Source organism: Epinephelus lanceolatus, chromosome 22, assembly GCF_041903045.1.
Source record: "Epinephelus lanceolatus isolate andai-2023 chromosome 22, ASM4190304v1, whole genome shotgun sequence".
In the NCBI taxonomy this organism is placed as follows: Eukaryota; Metazoa; Chordata; class Actinopteri; order Perciformes; family Serranidae; genus Epinephelus; species Epinephelus lanceolatus.
Genome location: NC_135755.1, coordinates 4,799,887 through 4,822,073, shown reverse-complemented (window position 1 = coordinate 4,822,073; position 22,187 = coordinate 4,799,887). Strand labels below are relative to the sequence as shown.

At 41.1% G+C, this 22,187-nt stretch overlaps 2 protein-coding genes and 1 long non-coding RNA gene across 3 annotated transcripts in view; all 3 read right to left on the bottom strand.

The window, feature by feature from the left end:
- The window catches only part of LOC117246012 (uncharacterized), a 54,226-nt gene extending 54,026 nt beyond the window's left edge, over positions 1–200 (bottom strand). Inside the window, exon 1 of the mRNA XM_078164008.1 lies at positions 39–200. The gene's annotated coding sequence lies outside the window, so the exon portion shown is untranslated. The remainder of the gene's footprint in view (positions 1–38) is intronic.
- Positions 201–321: 121 nt separating this feature from the next.
- Positions 322–2,657, bottom strand: LOC144459652 (uncharacterized). Its single transcript, XR_013488492.1, has 3 exons — positions 2,610–2,657; positions 2,128–2,197; positions 322–516 (listed from the first exon to the last, which is right to left on the bottom strand). It is a non-coding gene; the product is annotated as an uncharacterized LOC144459652 (long non-coding RNA).
- An 845-nt stretch (positions 2,658–3,502) lies between these two features.
- Positions 3,503–20,475, bottom strand: LOC117245711 (uncharacterized). Its single transcript, XM_078163939.1, has 12 exons — positions 20,444–20,475; positions 20,042–20,104; positions 19,304–19,533; positions 17,303–17,548; positions 15,678–15,875; positions 13,890–13,964; positions 13,619–13,693; positions 13,425–13,487; positions 10,761–10,841; positions 9,630–9,710; positions 8,499–8,579; positions 3,503–6,996 (listed from the first exon to the last, which is right to left on the bottom strand). The coding sequence occupies exons 3-12, from the start codon at positions 19,461–19,463 to the stop codon at positions 6,953–6,955; spliced, it is 1,104 nt and encodes a 367-aa protein (XP_078020065.1). The 5' UTR covers positions 19,464–19,533; positions 20,042–20,104; positions 20,444–20,475; the 3' UTR covers positions 3,503–6,952.
- Between the last annotated feature and the right edge of the window lie 1,712 nt (positions 20,476–22,187).

Here is a 22,187-nt window from a genome sequence, read left to right as displayed (position 1 = left end):
GACAGTGATCACATCATACATGTATCAGTGATTTCTACCTGGAACCTGGATGTGTGTCTCTGTGGTCTGGTTGATGTTCCTCTGCTGGACTCTACAGGTGAAGCTGTTGCTGTGTCTCTTCTCCACAGTCACTCTGCTGCTGACAGTATAGAGGTCACACTGACACTTATCTCCATATCTTCCAAAACTCACAAAGTCTGACTTACCGACATTAAGCTGGATGAAAGCTTCTTTCCGTAATGAGGGAAGGAAGCAGGAGGAGTTTCAGGGAGACGTTTCCGTTGATCAGCTGATCCACAAACAGCACTGTGCGGTAATTATACAGCGGATTCTGACTCTGATGCACCAGTCGTCCATCTTGGTGAACATGGACGTACTCTGGGTATAACCCAGGTCTGGTCCACTCCACTGTCCTGGAGCTGGCACTGGTGGGAGGATCAAGGTGACATGGTAGAATGACATCATCACCAGCCAGGGCTACGATTGGTTGAGGTGAACAAAGAAGGTTCGACTGCCCTGTAAAGAGAGGAACAAAGTAGCTGCTAAAGGATGAAATCGTCAGTGTGCACTCACAGTTTCAGTATGTTGGTCACAGGCATTCAACACATTTGATTTAAATATGTTTTTCATTTAAAGCCGAGATACATTTTGAATTGGATCCTGTGTAAGGTCACAACAACTATTTCTTTGTCTTTATTTAACCTTTACTTAAACAGGTAATCTCAGTTTATAACCTTGTTGTGCCTGACCAAACAGGCACATGCACATTTCAGGGTGCTGATACACAGTGGAGAGTTTCTAAGCATGTCCATGGAGGCCCACTGTGGGCTTTACGTGGGCAGTGTGGACATGTGCTTAATATATAGACAGATCCATGTAACCCCTCTGCTTTGTTCATTAAACCCACAAATGTCCCCTTTAGGACCCCAGAACAGTCACAGGTGAGCTTGCACCAATTTTGCTCTTTGGGGCCCTCAAGTGGATTTTGCAGAAAGTGCAATTTGTGGAGTTTTTCTGGGATTTGCATGTAGGCCTGCTGCTGCTCTGCCTTGCTGGAGCAAAACTGTTGTAATCCATGTCCACGCTGGGGGAACACTCTTTTAAATGATTTTGTCCTCTTTATATGTGGTGAGGCAGACCAATTTTTTAATCTTATTAATGCACAATGATTGATAACACAGACTCGTGTTAAGTTCAGTGATCTAGTTCATGTGTCTTTGTGCCTTTTAGGCCAATTAAATATGTATCTAATATCCAAAAAGCAGTTAAACTGTTTTAAAGAGCAGTTGGTTAACTCATATCAGCATTAATTTGTCAACAGTCATGGCTAAGTTAGCTGTCAATCACAGTCATAGTAACTGGCATGGAGCAGAAAAGGAGAAAGGAAAAAGTGCAGAGTAGCCCTGTTTAACTCTGTCAGGACATGAAGTAAATAAATGAGACACACCTGTGAGCTGGGGGAGGGGGAACAAAATCAGCATGAAAGGAGAATAGAGAGAAAAGTGGCTGAAAGAGGAGATTGCAAGAGGTTATACATTCTGGACATCTTTGCTCCAAAGAGAATGGCAGTGATGTGCATAAAAAAAATCAGAGTGGGCGACAAAGTGCTGCTGTAAGTGTTTGATCCCTGGCGCAGGTTTGGATGGGTTTTGTTCTATTGTCCCTTTGAGCTGCTCAGATGTAGCTGTGGTCTTCCTGGTCTTTGACCTACAAAAAGTTAAGCTTTCAGCTTTTCAGGTTTCTCATATTCGCCTGCCTCAGGTTAACTACTTAATCCTTAACCCTCAGACAAATTCAACCATACTCTACCTCTCAACCTGCCCACTGCCTCCTTGGACACTGCCTCTGACGATCTGAAGGGCATTTTGTGAGCGAGAGATGTTTGATTATTAACCATTTGATAAAATAATTTGGTTTCGATATTAAAAGATTTATTGGCAGTAAAACTAAAATAGTAGATTGTTATTTTTATATGGTGGTGTGTTTTGTAGTGAGGAGGCTATCGCTTACATTTGTTCATTGATTTTGAAGGGGTAGGTTTAGGATTCTGATTATTTTCCACACGTCGTTGTGTTTCCTGCTAGGAAACATTTTCTGAGCATGTATGAATGCAGTGAGTCAGGTTACCTGTGGTTACTGGGAGGCTGCAGAGGACAAACAGTCAAAATCCAAACCAGCTGAACAGACGCATTTTCATCTGTGAACCAAAGAAACAAATCAGGCTGCTGAGACTCAGACAGGTCACTTTAGTTTCAGCTTTGTTGTGAGGGAGGAATTCTGGCTGTTAACAGTCTGTACATGGAGTACTAACTTTAATCACATTGAAGCAGCATCACATTTGTCTGAAACAGGTGATATCTGTTTATTCTGATTGTTCACATATTGATTCAGTTGTAGAATTCGTAGCAGCCTCCATGATCTAAGATTTCTGTCTGGTTTCACTTCCACGCATGATTGCTGTTGCAGTGCTACACATATAATTTTCAGGTGAAAAGCAGTAAAACCAAACTGTAATAACAAAACACGAGCCTCAGGAAAGTATCAGATGAAAGTCTGATTATTTGGTTACCATAAGAACTTATAAAATTGTGAGTCAAAAGTCAGCTTACCGTGACGCAAAGCTGCATGTTGTGTGTAGAGATGAAACTTTAGACTATCTGAGAGTTTATGATTTTATTGCCAGATAGATCATAAACTGTGACAGCAGCTGGTCACAGTATATTATCCTTCTCCCATCTCTCTGTCTTCTCCATTTGGTCAGCACTGAGTTTATCTTTCTGGCTCTCTTCCTTCTTCAGTTCACTCAGTATAGCCTGTCTCATAATTTTCACTTCTTTCTCTTTTTTCTGTAACTCCTCCTTCATTTTCTTGTTTTCTGTCATAAGCTGCTCTTTGCTTCTTTTTGCTTTCATCAAAAGCTGCTGCTCTCTGTCTCTCTCTGTTTTTTTTTCTCTTCACTTGTATCCTGAAATGTGTGTTGAAACACAAACAGTGTTATTCAGTACTTTTAGAAAAAATAAGTGTGAAACTACATTAGACACAGGACCCAAACAGAATTAATATGCAAATATTGATATTGGCAAAGTCAGTACTATCAGGTGTCTTTGTTTTAACACATAAAGACATCATGTTATATCCCAATAAGTAATATTACAATATCAACAGTATTTCAATATTATATACATATTGTATGTTTGGTGTTGTTGTTATTTAGCATTTACAATAATTGGTCAGCGTAGAGAAATTGAAGTAGATGTGCATTTCTAAGTGTCTGATAGCCATCCCCACCTCATCACTAAGGATCTTTATAATGTGAATGGGAAATGTGTTAACTTCATTTGTCCTCATGGGGAAATTTGTTTTGGACTCTGCACTGCAATTTCACAACTAATTAACAATACTTTGAGATAAGCAAATAGTGCCCGGAGTAACAATGCAGGCAGTAAGAACAGACATGCAATAAAACCAGTTTTTAGGTGACTCACTGACCCACTGGGGAAACGTTATTTATTCAACCTTCATTTAACCAGAAAAGTCACATCAATCTGCAAAATCTCTTCACCAGGGGAGTCCTGGTAAGATGGGCATGCAGTAGAATAAAAGTCTTATATACAAGTACAAACAAGGACAGATAATATCACAAAATATCACATATGCACAAAAAATACATGAATAAGAGGCTAAAAAGGCACATGGCAGATAATAGCACCCATGAAGAGCAATAACATTGTTCTGTAAAAGATTAAAAAAATGAAAACACAATTTGGGTCACTGTTAAAATTAAGGTGCATGAATCATCAAACTGGCACAGTAAAGGTGTCCAAACCAAGCCAAAAACTTGACCACCAAAATAGACAGTGCCTTTTTTATTCAGGTAACTAAAATTGCATCCAGACAGCAGTCACGAAACAAGGAAAGGTGGTCACACTGAAATTCTCTTAACATTCCCTTGAATTAAAAAAAAGGGCAAATGACATTTATTATCTGTCATAATTTGGTTCTTCAATGTCTGTGAGGCATTTCGGTGAGGTTTGAGGAAAAGTTTGGAACTGACATCTTGTTCAAAAGGTAATGATTTTATTTATATATTCATAACTGGGTGGCGGTAAGGCATGCAGAATATATTAAGAATTCATCTGTTTAACACAAATCCATCAATTTCATATACATACATTTTCTACAGGATCTTATAGAGTCACAGATCAACCTTTTCTTCCAGGAACTCATTTTAAACAACAGATAATGTACATGTTTAAGGAAATGTAATGCTGCCAGAATTTTGTTGTTTATTAACGTAATAAGGAGACATTTTCGGTTAAGGTATCTGCAAAGTTGCAAAATGTCAAATGTGCCTCATCAGTTTCCCATACAGTATCCAGTGTGGTAAAACAATATCTGTGTGTAGCAGCTGAAGCTTGATGTCATCGTTATGTTGTGGCATTCACAGCACTAGAGTCAGGTTAGGGAAAGAAAATGGTCTTCCTTACATACGGCACAAGTCAAAAATTACTTCTTACACAAGACACAACAGATTTACAGTCTGTAATTAACCTTAACTGAAATGCTTTTGTTGCTTGAACCTAAGCACACAGAACTAAGGATGCAGCATGTGGTGCAGAAATTTAGCACTTGCTTTACTCAAAAAATGTCTCCTGGTAACATAATGCAGGAAGTGATTAAGTTTGTCACCACAACATAACTGGGACAGCAAAGTCACATATAACCATAATAGCTAGAGAAAAGGTTGTCACTGTACCCTGCACATGGCAACATTACCAGTGCAATGCCAGGCTGGTCTGATTCCTAAGTCATCAAAAATCACTGCTTTGCATTGATTGTGTCGTCAGACACTGACGCCAAAAGCTACCTTTGGCAGTGGTATGATACGTCGTTGGGCAGCGTCAGTGTGTAATGTGGCTGGCTGGAACCTTTTATGGTGTTTCGCTGCTAGTCAGCCAGATGGCACCAGTAGTGGCAGTATGGTACATGGATGGACGGCATGAGTTCATAACGCACGTGTGTTGGTATGATACACAGCCAGACAGAGTTAATTGAGGGGTGGTGGATGGGTCAAAAAAAAGACGGACTTTCACAGGGGAGCCAGGTGTTTGCTTCCCGTATGAATGTAGAGCCAAACCATGATGTTTTTCTCTGCACCTAATCATTTGCTTTTGTTGACACTCCAACTTTGGTAGCAGCATCCCAGAACAAGCAAAAATATGTGACGACTTGGGATGAGAACATGTTAGTTATACTGTACAGTCAATTTTCTGTAATGTGCACATGCAATGCAAGGCTTGTGTATTATTGGATCTAAACTTTTAACTTGATTGAAGCACATTCTGCTTTGATATAACCGAAAGGGATTAAGTGAGACAGAAGAAGAAGAAAGAGTTCATATCTCAAAGTTACCACGAGTTGAACGTGTTTCAAGCACTCTGTTTGGGTTTAAAAATATAGTCAGTCTGTATGAAGACTGGGCCCAACATATAGCAGGGGGTGTGGGAAACAGATATCCGTGGTTTAGTATGTTAGGGGAAACCAAATATAAATGTGTCTCTAAACTCAGTGTGTCTTCAGGTCACACTGTTGTAACTGCATCATGTTGACCACAGTGAGTGTATTTAAAAACTGCAGCAGCTGACGTGTCGTGTGAGCAGACAGCAGATAAAACTGTGGTTAATGTGGATGAAACAACTGTTTTGCTCTAATGAACTGCTCACTTTGAAAATAGACACTGATGGTGTGACTAAACCAAAGAAGACAAAAGAGGACAATGAACCATGTGAACCCTTTCAAATTTTGTGAACAGTGACTATTTTAAATTGTTTCATCAGTCCACTTCAATAGGCATTACATGCATTTCCATCCACCTGTTTTGACATGCATTTTCAATTTGTGCATAGAAATATGCAGAGATTTTCCTTTGCCAGTTACGCATGGTCACAGCTGCCATAAATATGTAATAAACAACATACTTTTGATCTTTTCTATTATGTGACAAACCCTTTCAGTCTGGTTAAACAGAGTCCTAATTAAGTTCTTAAATGTACAAATCTTGCAAACAGCTTTCATTTTTTTTGTTTTTTGTTTTTGTTTTAGCCACTTTCCCTTAGTCTGCCTTAATGGCCTTCTCCCTGCATGGTAAGGGGGAGAAATTCTTGTTTTGTTTTTTTTATTTTTGTTTTTTTACATTGCCCACAAGGTCTTAAGATTTGGAGGAACTGGCACTAGAATCTGGTCTTATTTTCAAGAAACCAAAATGTGTGGAGTGTCAATGTCCTGTCATCTGTGTTGGAGAAACACAAGATCAAACCAGGAAATGGCCTCAGAAAAGCATAACAACAATAGCTGAGCATCGTATTTAAAAATGTAAATGCACTGCTGACATTTGCTGATGCTAAACTTTTTAAATCATAAAAAACGTACATGATATCCTACGAAAATGCACACACAAAGGTTTGTTTGATATCCTGTAAATTAGCACCCAACATTTGTCGTTAACTTAAAGTTACATAATTAACATTAGGTTAGGGAGGTTAGGTTGAGGGAAAAGAAACAAGGTGACGACATACCTTGAAATGATTCAAAGCCCTGTGTTTTATGACCCATCCATCACCCCACCCTGCCTCCTAACTATACCACTCAGGACCACGTCCTTCTTCACTGCTGTCAGCACATTGGTCACATGATTGCAGTCTTCCGAAATACATAGGATATACACAAATTACTGCCTCATTATTACATAGGATATGTACAAATGTTGGTGCATTACTTTTCATAGGAATATGTACAAACAGTGCATGTCAACAGCCTGAAATGTAATATCAAAATAACCAGTCCATTAAAAATACTGTTACGGAGAGACGATTCAGGCTTTTTACAACCATTTAAAAAGATAAAACACTGTGTCACTGTAACATCATTTATTGACTCTTGTCCTACTTGTCCTTTAGTCAGGTGCATCTGCTTTCCGTGGCCTGTTAGACACGTCTCCTGTGAGGAAATACAAAATCTATGAAAAATCAAGCAAAAGATGTTCAACAACAGGTTTAAAAAATCCAGGAGGCTAAACTGTCAGCAGCTGCTGACTTGTGTCGAAAGCTCACCATCTCTGCTATTTCTACACTTGACTCTAAGGTACTCAGAGAAAAGTAAGTGTTCTGCTGACTTTTTGGTTGTAAAATAGGAAGCGCAGGAACACTATATAAATACAGTATTACATAAATATTAGGGGAAACATGTTGTACCAGACTTCGGGCCCTATTTAGATGATCTAAAACGCAAAGCGCCAGGCATGCAGCGCATGGGTGTGTCCCAGTCACTTGCTAGTTAGACAGCGCGGAGAGTCTAAAAGGGTTGGACTTACTCTGTGAATTAGTCATGGGTGTGTTTTGGGCGTATCATTCAATAAGCCAATCAGAGTGTCACCTCTCATTCCCTTTAAAAGAGGCGCGATTGGAGCGCACGGTGGAGAGCTAGTTAGATGGCGGACCTACCAACTGGAAAGATGAGCGTTTTACAGCTGAGGAGACGGATCTCGTCGTGCGGGAGGTGAAGGCCCGTCAGAACCAGATCTACGGGGACAGCAGACAGGCACCCAAGCTCCCCGAGGTAAAGCAGGTGTGGGATCACTAATACAAGAAAGATCTTACTTAATATCTGTGCAATATTATTCAAACCTGTTTTCATCATGTAACAGAGCACAGCTGTCAGGACTGCCGCGGAGCTCCCCAAGGTGCTGATCCTGCAGCTAGGACCTGTTCAGCGTTTTCTCCCCCACCCACGTTTGTTAATTGTGTTCACATGTTTCCTAGAGCTGTGTTCTGCCTCTTATTTGCATGTGTGTCCTCTCTACACTCAGATAATATAATAATATAATATAATGTAGCCTAGTATAACATGTTAAAATAAATGTAATGTGTGGGCTTTGGTTTTTATTCAAAAAAATGATTGATTGGTCAGATAATTTCACAGTTTCATTTGTCATTATTACAAATTATGATGATCATTATTACTGCGATTAGATCATTCTGATTAATGACTGACCATTAAGATGTGTTTCTGATAAATATTTTAATGTGCACAATAATAACCTTTCACATTTTATTTGTTATCTTTTGCATATGTGTGGCTGCTCCGTGTGTGTCTGAGCAGAGTGCACGTGCGTTGTGCACCCGCCTAGAGACGCATATTACTAACTTGTTTAACAGCGAAATACTGCGCCGTTGACTTTAGACCAGGTTTTTGTTGGTCACTGGCGCATTTGCTTTTTACGTCATCTAACTAGCAACGCACCATGACTGCGCCTGACCACTCCTCATTTTTAGACCAACACACCCAGAGGAGCGCAAGTTCATTTGCTAGTTAGACGACGAGGGCGCAGGGCGTGAAAATGACAACTGCTCATGCATCTAAATAGCAATGACACTTGCGACATGGATTATGCGCCGTCCACCGTCCGCTTTAGACCATCTAAATAGGGCCCTCCGTCTTACCTGCTGTGAAGTTAATTGAAGAATAGACAACATTCTCTCCTGGCTTTGTCCTTGCTTCTTTCTTTCTTCCTGCTGTCAGTCCTGTTTTGGAAAAAAAGAAATTGTTTATTCACAAAAATACATTTAAAATCAAATGTGAACTGAATATGCAGCCCGTTCTTATTCTGAAGTCATCAGATACGTCCACTTTGTCACTGATATCTGTGTCAGACACCAATGCCAAAAGCCATCTTTCGTGGAGGTATGATACGCAGCCGGTCATTGTCAGTGTGCAACGCGGTTGGACGTAACCTTTCATGGTTTTATGATAAGCTGCTGGACGGCACTCGTTCGTAACGCAACCGGATGGCACCTGTTGCAGCGATATGATACGCTGGTGGATGGCAGAAATGCTACTGGTAATGACGTAATACAAGGAGCTCGAAACTCCCCATAGGGTGGGTGGGAAGGGTGGTGGATGGGTCCAACAAACCCTGGACTTTCACTCAGGAGGCCGGTGCTTGCTTGGGGAACTGCCCATTGGTCCGACAGCTCATCGTTCCGACCATATTAAACTCATTGTTCCGAAGTCCCGTTGTTCCGAAATCATCATGATGTCCTGTGGTTAAGGTCTGGTTAGGTTTAGGCACAAAAACCACTTGGTTAGGGTCAGGAAAAGATCATGGTGTGGGTTAAAATGAAAAAGAAAGTGGCAAACACATAAGCCGTGAGCCTGCTTCGCCTCAAGCCTTTCCCAGCTGACCCAGAGCTGGTTGCGGCGCACCATACACCCGCCGCGAGCCGTTCAGCACCGCGGACAGTCGGACTAATGGGATGTCGAACCAATGGGCTGTCGGACCAATGACATGGACCCGAAATACTGCGCCGTTGACTTTCAGACCAGGTTTTTGTTGGTCACTGGCGCATTTGCTTTGTACGTCATCTAACTAGCAACGCGCCATGACTGCGCCTGACAACTCCTCATTTTTAGACCAACACACCCAGAGAGGTGCAAGTTCATTTGCTAGTTAGACGACGAGGGCGTGAAAATGACAACTGCGCCTGCATCTAAATAGCAATGACACTTGCGACATGGATTATGCGCCCTCCGCCGTCCGCTTTAGACCATCTAAATAGGGCCCTCCGTCTTACCTGCTGTGAAGTTAATTGAAGAATAGACAACATTCTCTCCTGGCTTTGTCCTTGCTTCTTTCTTTCTTCCTGCTGTCAGTCCTGTTTTGGAAAAAAAGAAATTGTTTATTCACAAAAATACATTTAAAATCAAATGTGAACTGAATATGCAGCCCGTTCTTATTCTGAAGTCATCAGATACGTCCGCTTTGTCACTGATATCTGTGTCAGACACCAATGCCAAAAGCCATCTTTCGTGGAGGTATGATACGCAGCCGGTCATTGTCAGTGTGCAACGCGGTTGGACGTAACCTTTCATGGTTTTATGATAAGCTGCTGGACGGCACTCGTTCGTAACGCAACCGGATGGCACCTGTTGCAGCGATATGATACGCTGGTGGATGGCAGAAATGCTACTGGTAATGACGTAATACAAGGAGCTCGAAACTCCCCATATGGTGGGTGGGAAGGGTGGTGGATGGGTCCAACAAACCCTGGACTTTCACTCAGGAGGCCGGTGCTTGCTTGGGGAACTGCCCATTGGTCCGACAGCTCATCGTTCCGACCATATTAAACTCATTGTTCCGAAGTCCCGTTGTTCCGAAATCATCATGATGTCCTGTGGTTAAGGTCTGGTTAGGTTTAGGCACAAAAACCACTTGGTTAGGGTCAGGAAAAGATCATGGTGTGGGTTAAAATGAAAAAGAAAGTGGCAAACACATAAGCCGTGAGCCTGCTTCGCCTCAAGCCTTTCCCAGCTGACCCAGAGCTGGTTGCGGCGCACCATACACCCGCCGCGAGCCGTTCAGCACCGCGGACAGTCGGACTAATGGGATGTCGAACCAATGGGCTGTCGGACCAATGACATGGACCCGAAATACTGCGCCGTTGACTTTCAGACCAGGTTTTTGTTGGTCACTGGCGCATTTGCTTTTTACGTCATCTAACTAGCAACGCGCCATGACTGCGCCTGACAACTCCTCATTTTTAGACCAACACACCCAGAGAGGTGCAAGTTCATTTGCTAGTTAGACGACGAGGGCGTGAAAATGACAACTGTGCCTGCATCTAAATAGCAATGACACTTGCGACATGGATTATGCGCCCTCCGCCGTCCGCTTTAGACCATCTAAATAGGGCCCTCCGTCTTACCTGCTGTGAAGTTAATTGAAGAATAGACAACATTCTCTCCTGGCTTTGTCCTTGCTTCTTTCTTTCTTCCTGCTGTCAGTCCTGTTTTGGAAAAAAAGAAATTGTTTATTCACAAAAATACATTTGAAATCAAATGTGAACTGAATATGCAGCCCGTTCTTATTCTGAAGTCATCAGATACGTCCACTTTGTCACTGATATCTGTGTCAGACACCGATGCCAAAAGACATCTTTCGTGGAGGTATGATACGCAGCCGATCATTGTCAGTGTGCAACGAAGTTGGACATAACCTTTCATGGTTTTATGATAAGCTGCTGGTCAGCTGGACGGCACTCGTTCGTAACGCAGCCGGATGGCACCTGTTGCAGCGATATGATACGCTGGTGGATGGCAGAAATGCTACTGGTAATGACGTAATACAAGGAGCTCGAAACTCCCCATAGGGTGGGTGGGAAGGGTGGTGGATGGGTCCAACAAACCCTGGACTTTCAGTCAGGAGGCCGGTGCTTGCTTGCCAAATATGACGTCCAAGGTACTCTGGGTGTGTTGGTTGTTGACATTCTGGGATGCCGTGTCAACTTCAGCCTGTTACACGCACTGTCTGTTTTCAAAATACACTTCTGTTTTCACAGGAAATTTACCGTTTACATCTCTCTTTCAAAATAAATGCACTATGTCAGTACAACAACGTGACAAATTTTTTTACTTCCAGCAACTAATGCACATGGTTAGGTTGAGGAAAAAAGAAGGGGGTTTGGCTTTAGAATCTTACGGGACATGAACACTGGCCTCCTGGGTAAAAAACCCCCGCCTTAATCAGACTTTCGCTGCCTTAACTTTCGTTATTGTCCTTTCCCCCTGATGCCATGGAGCACCGTTAAACTATAACAGCAACCGGCCGCGTATCATGCTGACATTAAAGGACTTTGAAGTGAGACTGCGTTGGTCACGGTCTCCCAGAACAAAAACAGCAGATGCAGAAGGATACTTTGCCCGTAATATATAGATGTGAAAGGCAATAGCAAAGTGGTGACATGTGACAACTTTGGAATGAGAATTGCTTGGAATAAGTTACTTTAGGGTCCCTCTGTGGCAGTCGATCTATAAAAGATCAAGTTGACCCTACTCTCGTGCCATTTATTAGAACATACACTGCACTCTCTCTGTACACCACATTTGGGTTCACAGAAACAGTCTGTTTTCTTTATTAGTATAATGAAAACATTACACATTACAACAACAGTTGTACAGTATCTTTGTATATTGTTCTTTCAGGGTCCTCACTCCCTAACTCCAAATGTTTTGATCAGAGATGAACAATAATATTGGTACATCATCTGTATCGGCCAATATCGGCTTTAAAATGAACTATCAGGACATGCTTTCTCTGAATTTTCACCATGAATAAATACTACATACATTGAAAAGGACTGAATTTCATTTCTCCATCTGCAGAATATGATGTTGATTCCACTACAGAAGAGACTTGATGATCACTAAAATTAGGTGGGGAAAAAAGTGGATATGTCAATATCAGTATCAGTTATAGATCAAATGAGTTGTTATATATTGGCATATCAGATATCGGCAAAAAATCCAATACTGCACGCATGTATGCACATGTAGATATTGAACGGAAATCTTTCATCTTTGTTCTGTCAAACGTCTTGTATGTAGTTGGCTAAATAAAGCCTACAGAGACGCCCTTCGTTTCTCTCTGTGGTTTTCTCATGTGGTTTATAAGTAAGAGGATCAAACTGTCACTTGCATCTATACGTACGTGATAGTAACCGTTTTCAACAGACAGCTGGAACATATTTTCTTAATTTAAGCCCAATGAGTCTCAATCATTTCTCTTTTCAGCATTATGTGAAATCTATTCACACCCATTTGGCATGAGAAACTTGGAAATTGGTGAAACTTAAAACTTTTTTGGCCTACAGCATTGTTAGCAGCTCTGCGCTAGCAGCACAATATCAATCAACATGCTGATTCAGAGAATGTATAATGTTTACCTTGTTCACCGTTTCACAAGTTAGCATGTTGACACATGCTGATAGCACAAAACAAAGTACAAAAGCAAAGTATTGGGCACAGCAATATTCTGACCTGATGGCAGAGCAGGATGAGAAGTTAGGAGATCAAAACAATTTGTCCTTAGAAAGTGTCACAAATGTCTGAAGCAAATTTTATGGCAATCCATCAAATTTTGTTTAGTCATTTCACTAAATACCACAGATTTCAACCTGATGGTGGCGATACAAGAAACTCAGAGGATCACCAGAGACGCTAGGATACATTGTCCAGGAAACACAAATATTTTCAACATTTTTTTTCCCAATTCAAGCTGGAAGATATTTTACAGGATTTTGTAAAAACATTGACCTGCTGGTGGCGCTACAGGAAAGGTCAGAGGATTACAGATGCTCCCAGTATTTATTAAGATATTTCAGTCTGGATCAAAATGGTGGCCCAACTGACCGATGGATATTTCCATCCCCAGCCAGCAAAATAACTGTAGAACGTAATGGTGAATTTTGTCTTCATGTCAATTCTGAGTCATCTGGAATCTTCTGGTACGACAGAAGATGTTGCACTATGAACTTGCTGTATACTTCTTTAGTAAGGATCTTAATACATGTTAAGTAGAAATAAGTAAGTACCTTTTTGCTTCCATTCCAAAAGCGAATATGTGGCATCGTGTGGATCATCCAAATCCTTACCAGCTGTGACGGAAAATGACAAGGGGCGGCAAAACAATAGAAACACTCCTACCATTCAGCAGCACCACATACTACATCCTCTGATATGATCATATATAAAAAGTTTGAACGAGGAACAAAACAGAATCATATACCTTTCTCCTTCTTTGGTTTTTTGACAACAGCATATGTTGCCTGGTGTGGATCAACGACATCATCACCACCCGGGACTAAAACAGGAAAAAAATGAAATAAAAATAAATTAAGGTGTTTTGCATATGAAGCATTTTATTATACTTTTCCACATACAACTGAATTTCTCAGATATCTAAAAACAGAAGTGTTGCATCACAGAGTTGATGTGGTTTTGCACTGCAAAAATGGAAATACCAGAGAAGTAGATAGCAAGTTAAGATAACAATGTACCTTTTCCCCTTCTTGTTTTTTGGACAACAGCATATGTTGCATGATGTGGATCAATTGAACTTTCACTTCCTGGCACTATAACATAAAAAAGGAAAAAAAATGTATTATGATGCTGTATTTTATCAAGACAAAAATGTAATACTAGACTTAAATTCCTACAACAGGGAAGGTGTTGTTTACGTGGCAGAAAGTACAGTATGTACATGTGCACTATTATCTTGTACATAAGATATAGTATCTCTTACCTTGTCTTTCGGGGATTTCATAAGAAAGTAATGGTGGATTAAAATCATTTTCCATGCCTCCATTGCAAATCAATGACAGTAATGTAAACTCTTGTCATCATCTTTACTATATAATGACAAAAACTGTCTGTGTGTGTGTTCCACGTTTTTCTCCTCACTGACTTGGTCAATCCATGTGAAATTTGGCACAGTGGTAGAGGATCATGGGAGGATGCCAATGAAGCAATATTACATCAATTGGCCAAAGGGGGGCGCTATAGCAACCCATTGAAATGTCAAACTTTGAATGGGCATATCTCATGCCCCGTATGACGTAGAGACATGAAGCTTTGCACAGAGGTGCCTCTCCTCATGAGGAACACATTTGACTCAAGAACCCATAACTTCCGCTTATATAGATTTTCCGCCATTTTGAATTTTTTGAAAAACACTTCAAATGGATCTCTTCCTAGGAAGTTTGAGCGATCTGCATGAAACTGGGTGAACATAATCTAGGGACCAATATCTAAAGTTCCCTCTTGGCAAAAGTTGGAAAACTAACTAAAACTGAGCTTCTATAAGGCAATGAATATTGCGGAGGGCGTGGCTCATCACATAAAGGTGTATAACATCTCAAGGGTTTCACCCATCACCATGCAACTTTGTAGGCATATGACCACACATAATCTGAGGGGACCCCTCCATTATTGACCCCATCAAACAAAACGGGGGCGCTAGAGAGCTCATTTCTTATCTAGGCCTAACCGCCATATGGATTTTTACTAAACTTGGTAGATATGTAGAACAGGACGCCTCAAGGTGACTGGAGAAATTTAACTCTAACTGGCAACTGGGTGGCGCTATAACAACAGAAAAATGCTTCAAAATGGCTAAAATGCGACCGATCGCTGTGGCTCCCCCTGTGGACCAATGTTGGTGTTGTGTTGTTTGATGATGGGTTTTTTTGTGTTTTTTTTTCAAGGGCTAGCTGCACCTTTCCCATGTGAACTACCAGTGCGCCCCACTTTTAAGTCAATACAACATATAAACACTTTAACTATCTGCCTTTCAACGTGCTACCTCAACTACTAATGTACAGTTTTATTCCACTAACTATCCCACTATTGGCAATGGTACTACTGTACTTTCAATAAAGCAATCGTACTATCAAATTCACAAACACTCTGTCTGAATACATTGCTCTTCTTAATGGCTTCAGTTGACTATTGGATCTGCAATTTCCTATGACCTGTATCCCAAACACACACCATGTGAAACTGTACGTGGGCAACTGTACTCAATGGGTATGGACTAGTTGGATGACTAAACTGTCACATTCTTTAGTTAGTAAGTAAAAAAGCTGGCCAACAGGCAAGTTATTAAGAAGGGTTCTGCCTAATACCTTAATGGTGATTGAGAACATTTTATTCAGCTTTCACCTTTTTTGCTTTTCTAGCATCAAAAATGACTTCTCTCTAAAACTGAACTTTAAACCTCACTTTAACCAGGTGTGGTTACCAGGTGTGCAGCAGCTTTGATTTCAAATAACTTTAAATGCAGTTACCTCTGGTGGTGCTCCCTTCACCTTTGTGTATCCTACAATATAGTACTCCCAGCACCAACAGCAGCAGGGCAACCAGTAAAACAGTGCCGACAATCCACAGCAGAGTGTGGAAATTCCGGGGCTGACTCTGGGGGCGACTGGTGGGTTGAGTAGGGGGAGGGTCCATCTTTTCTTCAGGTCCCGAAACATTCTTAAACCCTAAAGAAAGTACATACTTATGCAGTGTTTTGATCCTGATTGGAAAACTTTTATGTATTTGCACTCTCTGTACACTGCTCAGAAACATTAAGGGAAAACTTAATGGTCACAGTATCTGTCTAGTTAGGAAGCACAAGTGATTGCGAATCAGTTTCAGCTGCTTTGGTGCAAATCAAAGTGACATCAGGTGCAATTGAGAGGCAAAAGCAAGACACCCCCCATAAAGGGAATGGTTTTACATGTGGTGTCCACAGACAGTTGCTCTCTCCTTATCCTTCCTGACTGATTCTGCTCTAGTTTGGTCTTCTACTAGTGTCCTTGGCACTACTGGTAGCATGAGGCTTAGCACGGTAGCACGGGGTATGGTTGAGTTGCCGGCTGCTGGAGGAGGGAGGGGGAGTGTCTCAGCCGGTGATCAGACAGTGGGACAGAATCAGGTAATCACAGTCAAACCTTAAAAGGATGCTGGTAACCTAGTTCTGGTTTCTCTCTTGCAGTAGGCTGGGTCCGGAAGAGAGTGGACGGTAGAGCGAGAGAGAGAGAGAGAGAGAGAGAGAGAGAGAGAGAGAGAGAGAGAGCGAGCCGGAGCTGGAGCTGGAACCGGCTTGTGTGTATATGTATGTGCTATGTACAAGCGAGAATAAAAGATTTTACAGCGTTAAGTCGACTGCCTTCCCTCTGTACCCGTTCGTATGAGTGTGTGACCTCACAAAGGGCATCAACCCAGCAGCAGGACCAGTATCTGCTCCTTTGTGTGAGGAGGAACAGGAGGAGCACTGCCAGAGCCCTGCAAAATGACCTCCAGCAGGCTACTGGTGTGCATGTTTCTGACCACACTGTCAGAGCGGGGGACATTATGTATCAGTGCATCTGACGCCGCCAAATACCGTCATAGACTGTCTCACTGATGCCCTGATCCAGGTCTTGAAGGAGATCCCCAGGACACCATCTGGCAACTCATAAGGAGCATGCCGAGACGATGTCAGGAGGTCATACAGGCAGGCTTGGGCTGTACACACTACTGAGTCACATGTTGGATCAGCCTGTGATTTTAATTTTTTACTTTGATTTTTGGTGTGATTTTGAATCCAGCCCTCAGTGGGTTGATGATTTTGGTTTCTACTGACTGTTACGTCATTTTGTTTTCAACAAATTATACAATATACATCAGTAAAGATTTTACACTTGAATAATTCATTCATCAACATCTGATATGTAATTTAAGTCTTCTCTTAATTTTTTTGAGCAGTGTATTGGCAGTCTTCTCACTTTGCATAATAATTGCTGTAAAGCAATTTCTCTTGGGATAAATAAAGATTTATCTGATGTTATAAAGCATTTTATTTATTTTATTTCATCTAACATGCAAAAACAATGAATGAAGTGTATACTTAGGTACTTAGATATGAAACACTGGTATGTCTCACCTCTGACAGCCAGCCGACTCTCTGGTGATCCTCCAGCTCCAGAGATGTGACACTTGTAGAGTCCTTCATCAGATGTAGAGACATTATAGAGGGTCATTTTTCCTTTGTATTCGGTCTTAATGCGGAGCCCATCTTTGTAGAAATCAGCTGCGAGGTCATCAGGAGTTTTCTTCTTTTTACAGCTCAGAGTCACAGTGTCTCCCTCCATCACAGGCAGAACAGGAGTCTCCAGGATCACTGAACCAGCTGGACAATGAGATATTTAATGTTAAACATAACATGGCTGTGAGGATGAGGACAGGTTGGGCACTGAATCAAAATTTAGCTGGATTCATAGCAGTTGCACATTTCAGGTTAATATTTTTTGACATTTCAGCAGTCATATTAACCTAATGATGCATATTTTTAGGGACCTCGGCCAACAAGCTGGAATTTGACCCCCTAAACATGCTCAAAAACTCATCAAAATTGGCACGCATGTCAGGACGGGTGAAAAAATTGATAAAATGAAAAAAATAACCCCTGAAGTGCCAAAATGGGCTCTCTAGCGCCACCTAGCCTCCTAGGCACACTAAAATGGCCGCTGCGGCCCATAGGAATGTCGTAGAATGATCCAACCAAAACTGGCTTGTTCATCTCATCAAGACCTACAAATCACGCGCTGACACCCCTGACCTAAACCCAACAGGAAGTGAGCTATTTGCCCTTTCAAAGTAAGATTTTGCCTCAAAAAATGCTCTTTTTCAAACTTTTTCAAAAAACATCTTCTCCTACACCATTTATCCTATCGGCTTCAAACACACATGACAGCTAATCATGTGTGTTTGAAGCTAACAGCTGCTAATCAGATCTTCTGTATAACTTTGTCATTACTCGATCGGTTTGGATTTTATGGGCTCTTACAGGTGACGTGTTACAAAACCTCCTGATGATTTTCGCGCCACCTAGACACACTAAAATGGCCGCTGCGACCCGTAGGAATGTCGTAGAAAGACAAAACCAAAACTGGCTTGTTCATCTCATCAAGACCTACAAATCACACCCCTGACCTAAATCCAACAGGAAGTGAGCTATTTGCCCTTTCAAGTTAAGATGTAATTTTTCAAAAATTCTCTTTCTCCAAAAATATCTACTCCTACACCGTTTATTGTATCGGTTCTTCTCTTCTCAGTTCCAGGGCATCAAATATGGCAGCTTGGTATGTGGCCATTTGTTTCTGTTCTCAGTGAATAATGCACCTTAAAACAGCGTACAGCGTTTGTTGGACCCATCCACCACCCCTCCCACTAACCCTGAGGGACTTTCTTTGTCTATAAATAACATTGTTGTCGAATGGTGTTTCAAATGAACTGAATTTGCTGAATTTGAACTGAATTACTGACATCGTCCGACAACGTATCATACCGCTGCGAACAGATGCCTGTTTTTCGTCAGTGTCTCATGCGGAAATCAAAAACCAAGCAGCGGTATTTAACAATTTAGGATTGAGAACAAGTTGGATTTTCAAAGTTTTTTCAACCACGTATCATAGTTACTGACGTATGTAATGTGACACAGTCATCAAGTATCATACTTGTTAAGCTACTGTAAAAAATGGTTATTTTAACCCAAACCATGATCACTTTTCTAAACCTTACCAAGTTATGTTTGTCACTTGAACCTTGTTTTGTTGCTTAAACCTAAAGTAGTTTTGGTACCAAAACCTGCATTTCCTGTTAAAACAGAAGTTTATATGACAAGACAATGTTGCAAGTAAGAAGCAGAAAATAGGACAGAAGCTGGCACATCCAAAATTGATGCTAGAGGGGTACATGGAGCATGTGGGATTGAAGCACAGGGTCACTGACCAAACTGCCATACCTGACAAGTTGAGAGTGAGAGCATGTTGCAATATCACTCTTCTTTGGGCTGCTTACAGTATTATGTTATACTTGCTATGTCAAAAAGATCAGATTTAGACAAATAGAGTGGAATAAGTATTGATTTATGAGCTAAACACACCAGTGATAGAGATGCTGAGAGAATTGCTTCTCAGTCCATCTCCCGCCTCACACCAGTACGCTCCACTGTCTGATGAAAAGGCAGGACTGATGGTGCCAGATCCTGCTGATGGCACCCAGTTAGAGATGTTTGTTGGAACGATATTCTCCAGTGTCCTCATCACGCTCCATTCAGCCACGCAGTCAAACTCACAGGTAAAACTGATGGACTCATACTCAAAAAACTGCAGTCTGTTTGGGAGAATACAAGGAAAACCTGCATTTAGGACACAGAACGCAAAAGTTAACTTCTTAAACTCTCAAACAGAAATGCATACAAAATTAACATATTGGTATCTTTTCCATTAAGATAGCTATTACCATGGTAATGTGCTATTAAACTGGATTGTGACACTCCGTGACATTTATACTGCAACACCTTTTGTGTCAAACATGTATAATCTCTGGTGAGAGACCAAAGTTACGCACACACTTCAGTCAGTCTGTAGACTTGACATATGGCGTCGCTTGTGCAAAAGTTGTTTTTTTTAAGTGCAAAGTAAAACTACTGCAGCTTTATGTGCCTCACAGGCACAGCCTGATTGGCAGAGCACATGTATTCAAACGTCAGTTTTCTGCTCTGCAAATGAGTGTGGCCAGTCTGTGGCTAACAATATGAAAGCAACAGTGCATTTGAATTAATATGTTTTTATTAATATTGTATCAACATGAAGATTTTTCATGAAAAAGTGCAGCTTACCATCTTTCGGAGGACAATGACTGTTGTGAACTTGTGCAACCACAACCATCAACACATTTGTCACTGGAGAGACAAAGAAAGAGCTGTGTGTCAGACACAGATGAATTTTACATGTCAGATCATTTCTGTTGGGAAACTATTTGCACCAGTGCTGCATAAGGTTAAATATTATCAGCCCCTCGCGATTGAATGTTTGTGTCGGTTAGGAAAATACAAATGATTTTAGTAACTGTGCATCACAATTACAGCAGCACTAACAAAAAGTGTACAAAAGACACAGTCACAGATCCATATCAGTTACAGAATTTCTGCTTGATTAAACCTATTGCTTAAATAGCTCCCAAATTCAGCTTATAAATTACTTTTTTGTGAAATCTCAACAGGAAAACAGTCAGTACTCACACAGTCCGATGCAGAGAGCTGTGACCTCCATTATGTCTCGCCGCTGACTGTGTGAACATCACACTGAATGACAGACAAAGTGAAATGTAGGTGAGAACCTCCTCTTCCTGTGCAGCTTATTTTTGGTGTTGCAACAGATAGACATGTCTGATATATGTCTGACAAAGAGACATGTGAGTGTGAAGCCACAAAATATAAATAAAAAGCTGTCAGTGCAGAATTAAAACCTGAGTATGTGTGAAGTACCAAGACCTTTCATCTTTACAATGGGTGTGTGCAGTATGAGCAGAGTTAACAACATATTAGGCTGTTTCCACATTTAGATGCTCAAGAGGGGACTTCTTCTCTTTCATTGTAAATCCCCAAAACAACATACTCAGGCATCAAAGCCCTCTAGTGTTCATAGTAATTATGACTCTGGTGCATCAGAAGCAAAGGAGGAAGTAGAAGGATGTTATTAAGGCGCCACAAAGTGTGAAGAGGAAGGAGGTCAACAATGTGTAACATTTTATGTTCCAGCAATTTACCTTTTGAAACGGAAAAATATTTACAGATTCTGGATGTTTCATTTTGGGAGAAGGAGTAAAAAATACTGCACAATTTCTGAGAAAGCATTATCACACATTATTCTTCAAAGCTGAGTATTTTTATATAACTTAAAATATGTCTGGAGGAAATGTTTAAAACAAGTCAATTAATGTGCTCCCTGCCTGGCCAAAATCTGCTGAGTATTAAATGATTAACTGAGTCTGGAAGTCAGTGTGTGTGAGGCTACATATCCTCAACATTATGTAAAGCAGCAGCAACAGGAAATGTTGGGCTGCAGCTCTGATACAGTTGTAAAAGTGTAAACGGTAAGGCTGATATCAGTTGGGTAAGATTTAGAGTTGTCAGCATTAAGGTGTTAATTGTGATGCAATTAAGGTTCGTTAATTTTCTCATGCTGCTATTTTTGCCACCGTCAGTCTTTCAGAGGCTATAGATGGTTGAGTTTTAAAGAGATGACAGTGGTACCACATGAAACCAACCATGTTATACCAGCTTCACAGTAAAGGAGAAAAAAAAAGCTCAAAATTTGGAGAGGGAAAAACAGCATGGCCATTTTCAAAGAGGTTCCTTGACCTCTAACTTCAAGATATCTGAATGAATATAGGTTCTGTGGGTACCCACGAATCTCTCCTTTACAGACATGTCCACTTTATGTTAGTCCCATAAAGGTTCGGGCACAAACTATGCACTTTTTGTCATGCAGTGTTTATGACACATTTATAGAAACTTGCCACACAGCGTTGAGCTGCATCTCAAATTAACCTTCAGGTTTACAGCTTCCAGGTGATATATTCCACCTCTCTGTAACATATACTGCAGAGCATTCACTCCTGCAGAGCATTCAGGACATGGGAGGGACTGAAAAAATGTCATAATTTCATCTTTGTGACACCAATTGTCTCCATGTCTCCTTTTCTGTCTCCTTTCTCATGGTTAAGTTGAACTGGTCCTACTCTGCCCTCTGCAGGAGATCAGACACTTTCCATACATCTCATTAAGATTTTGATGCCATGTAACCAAGGTGGCATGGAAATTACCTGATGTAACTTCCAAACATGTTATGATACAGTAACCATATACCTCATTGTCAGAACGGTCAAAGTCCTTGCGAGGCTTTTTACAACTCATTATTTATGACTCATTGCCTCTTACTCTCTTACTTGTTGCTGCTGCCAAGCACAAAGTGAAAGTTTAG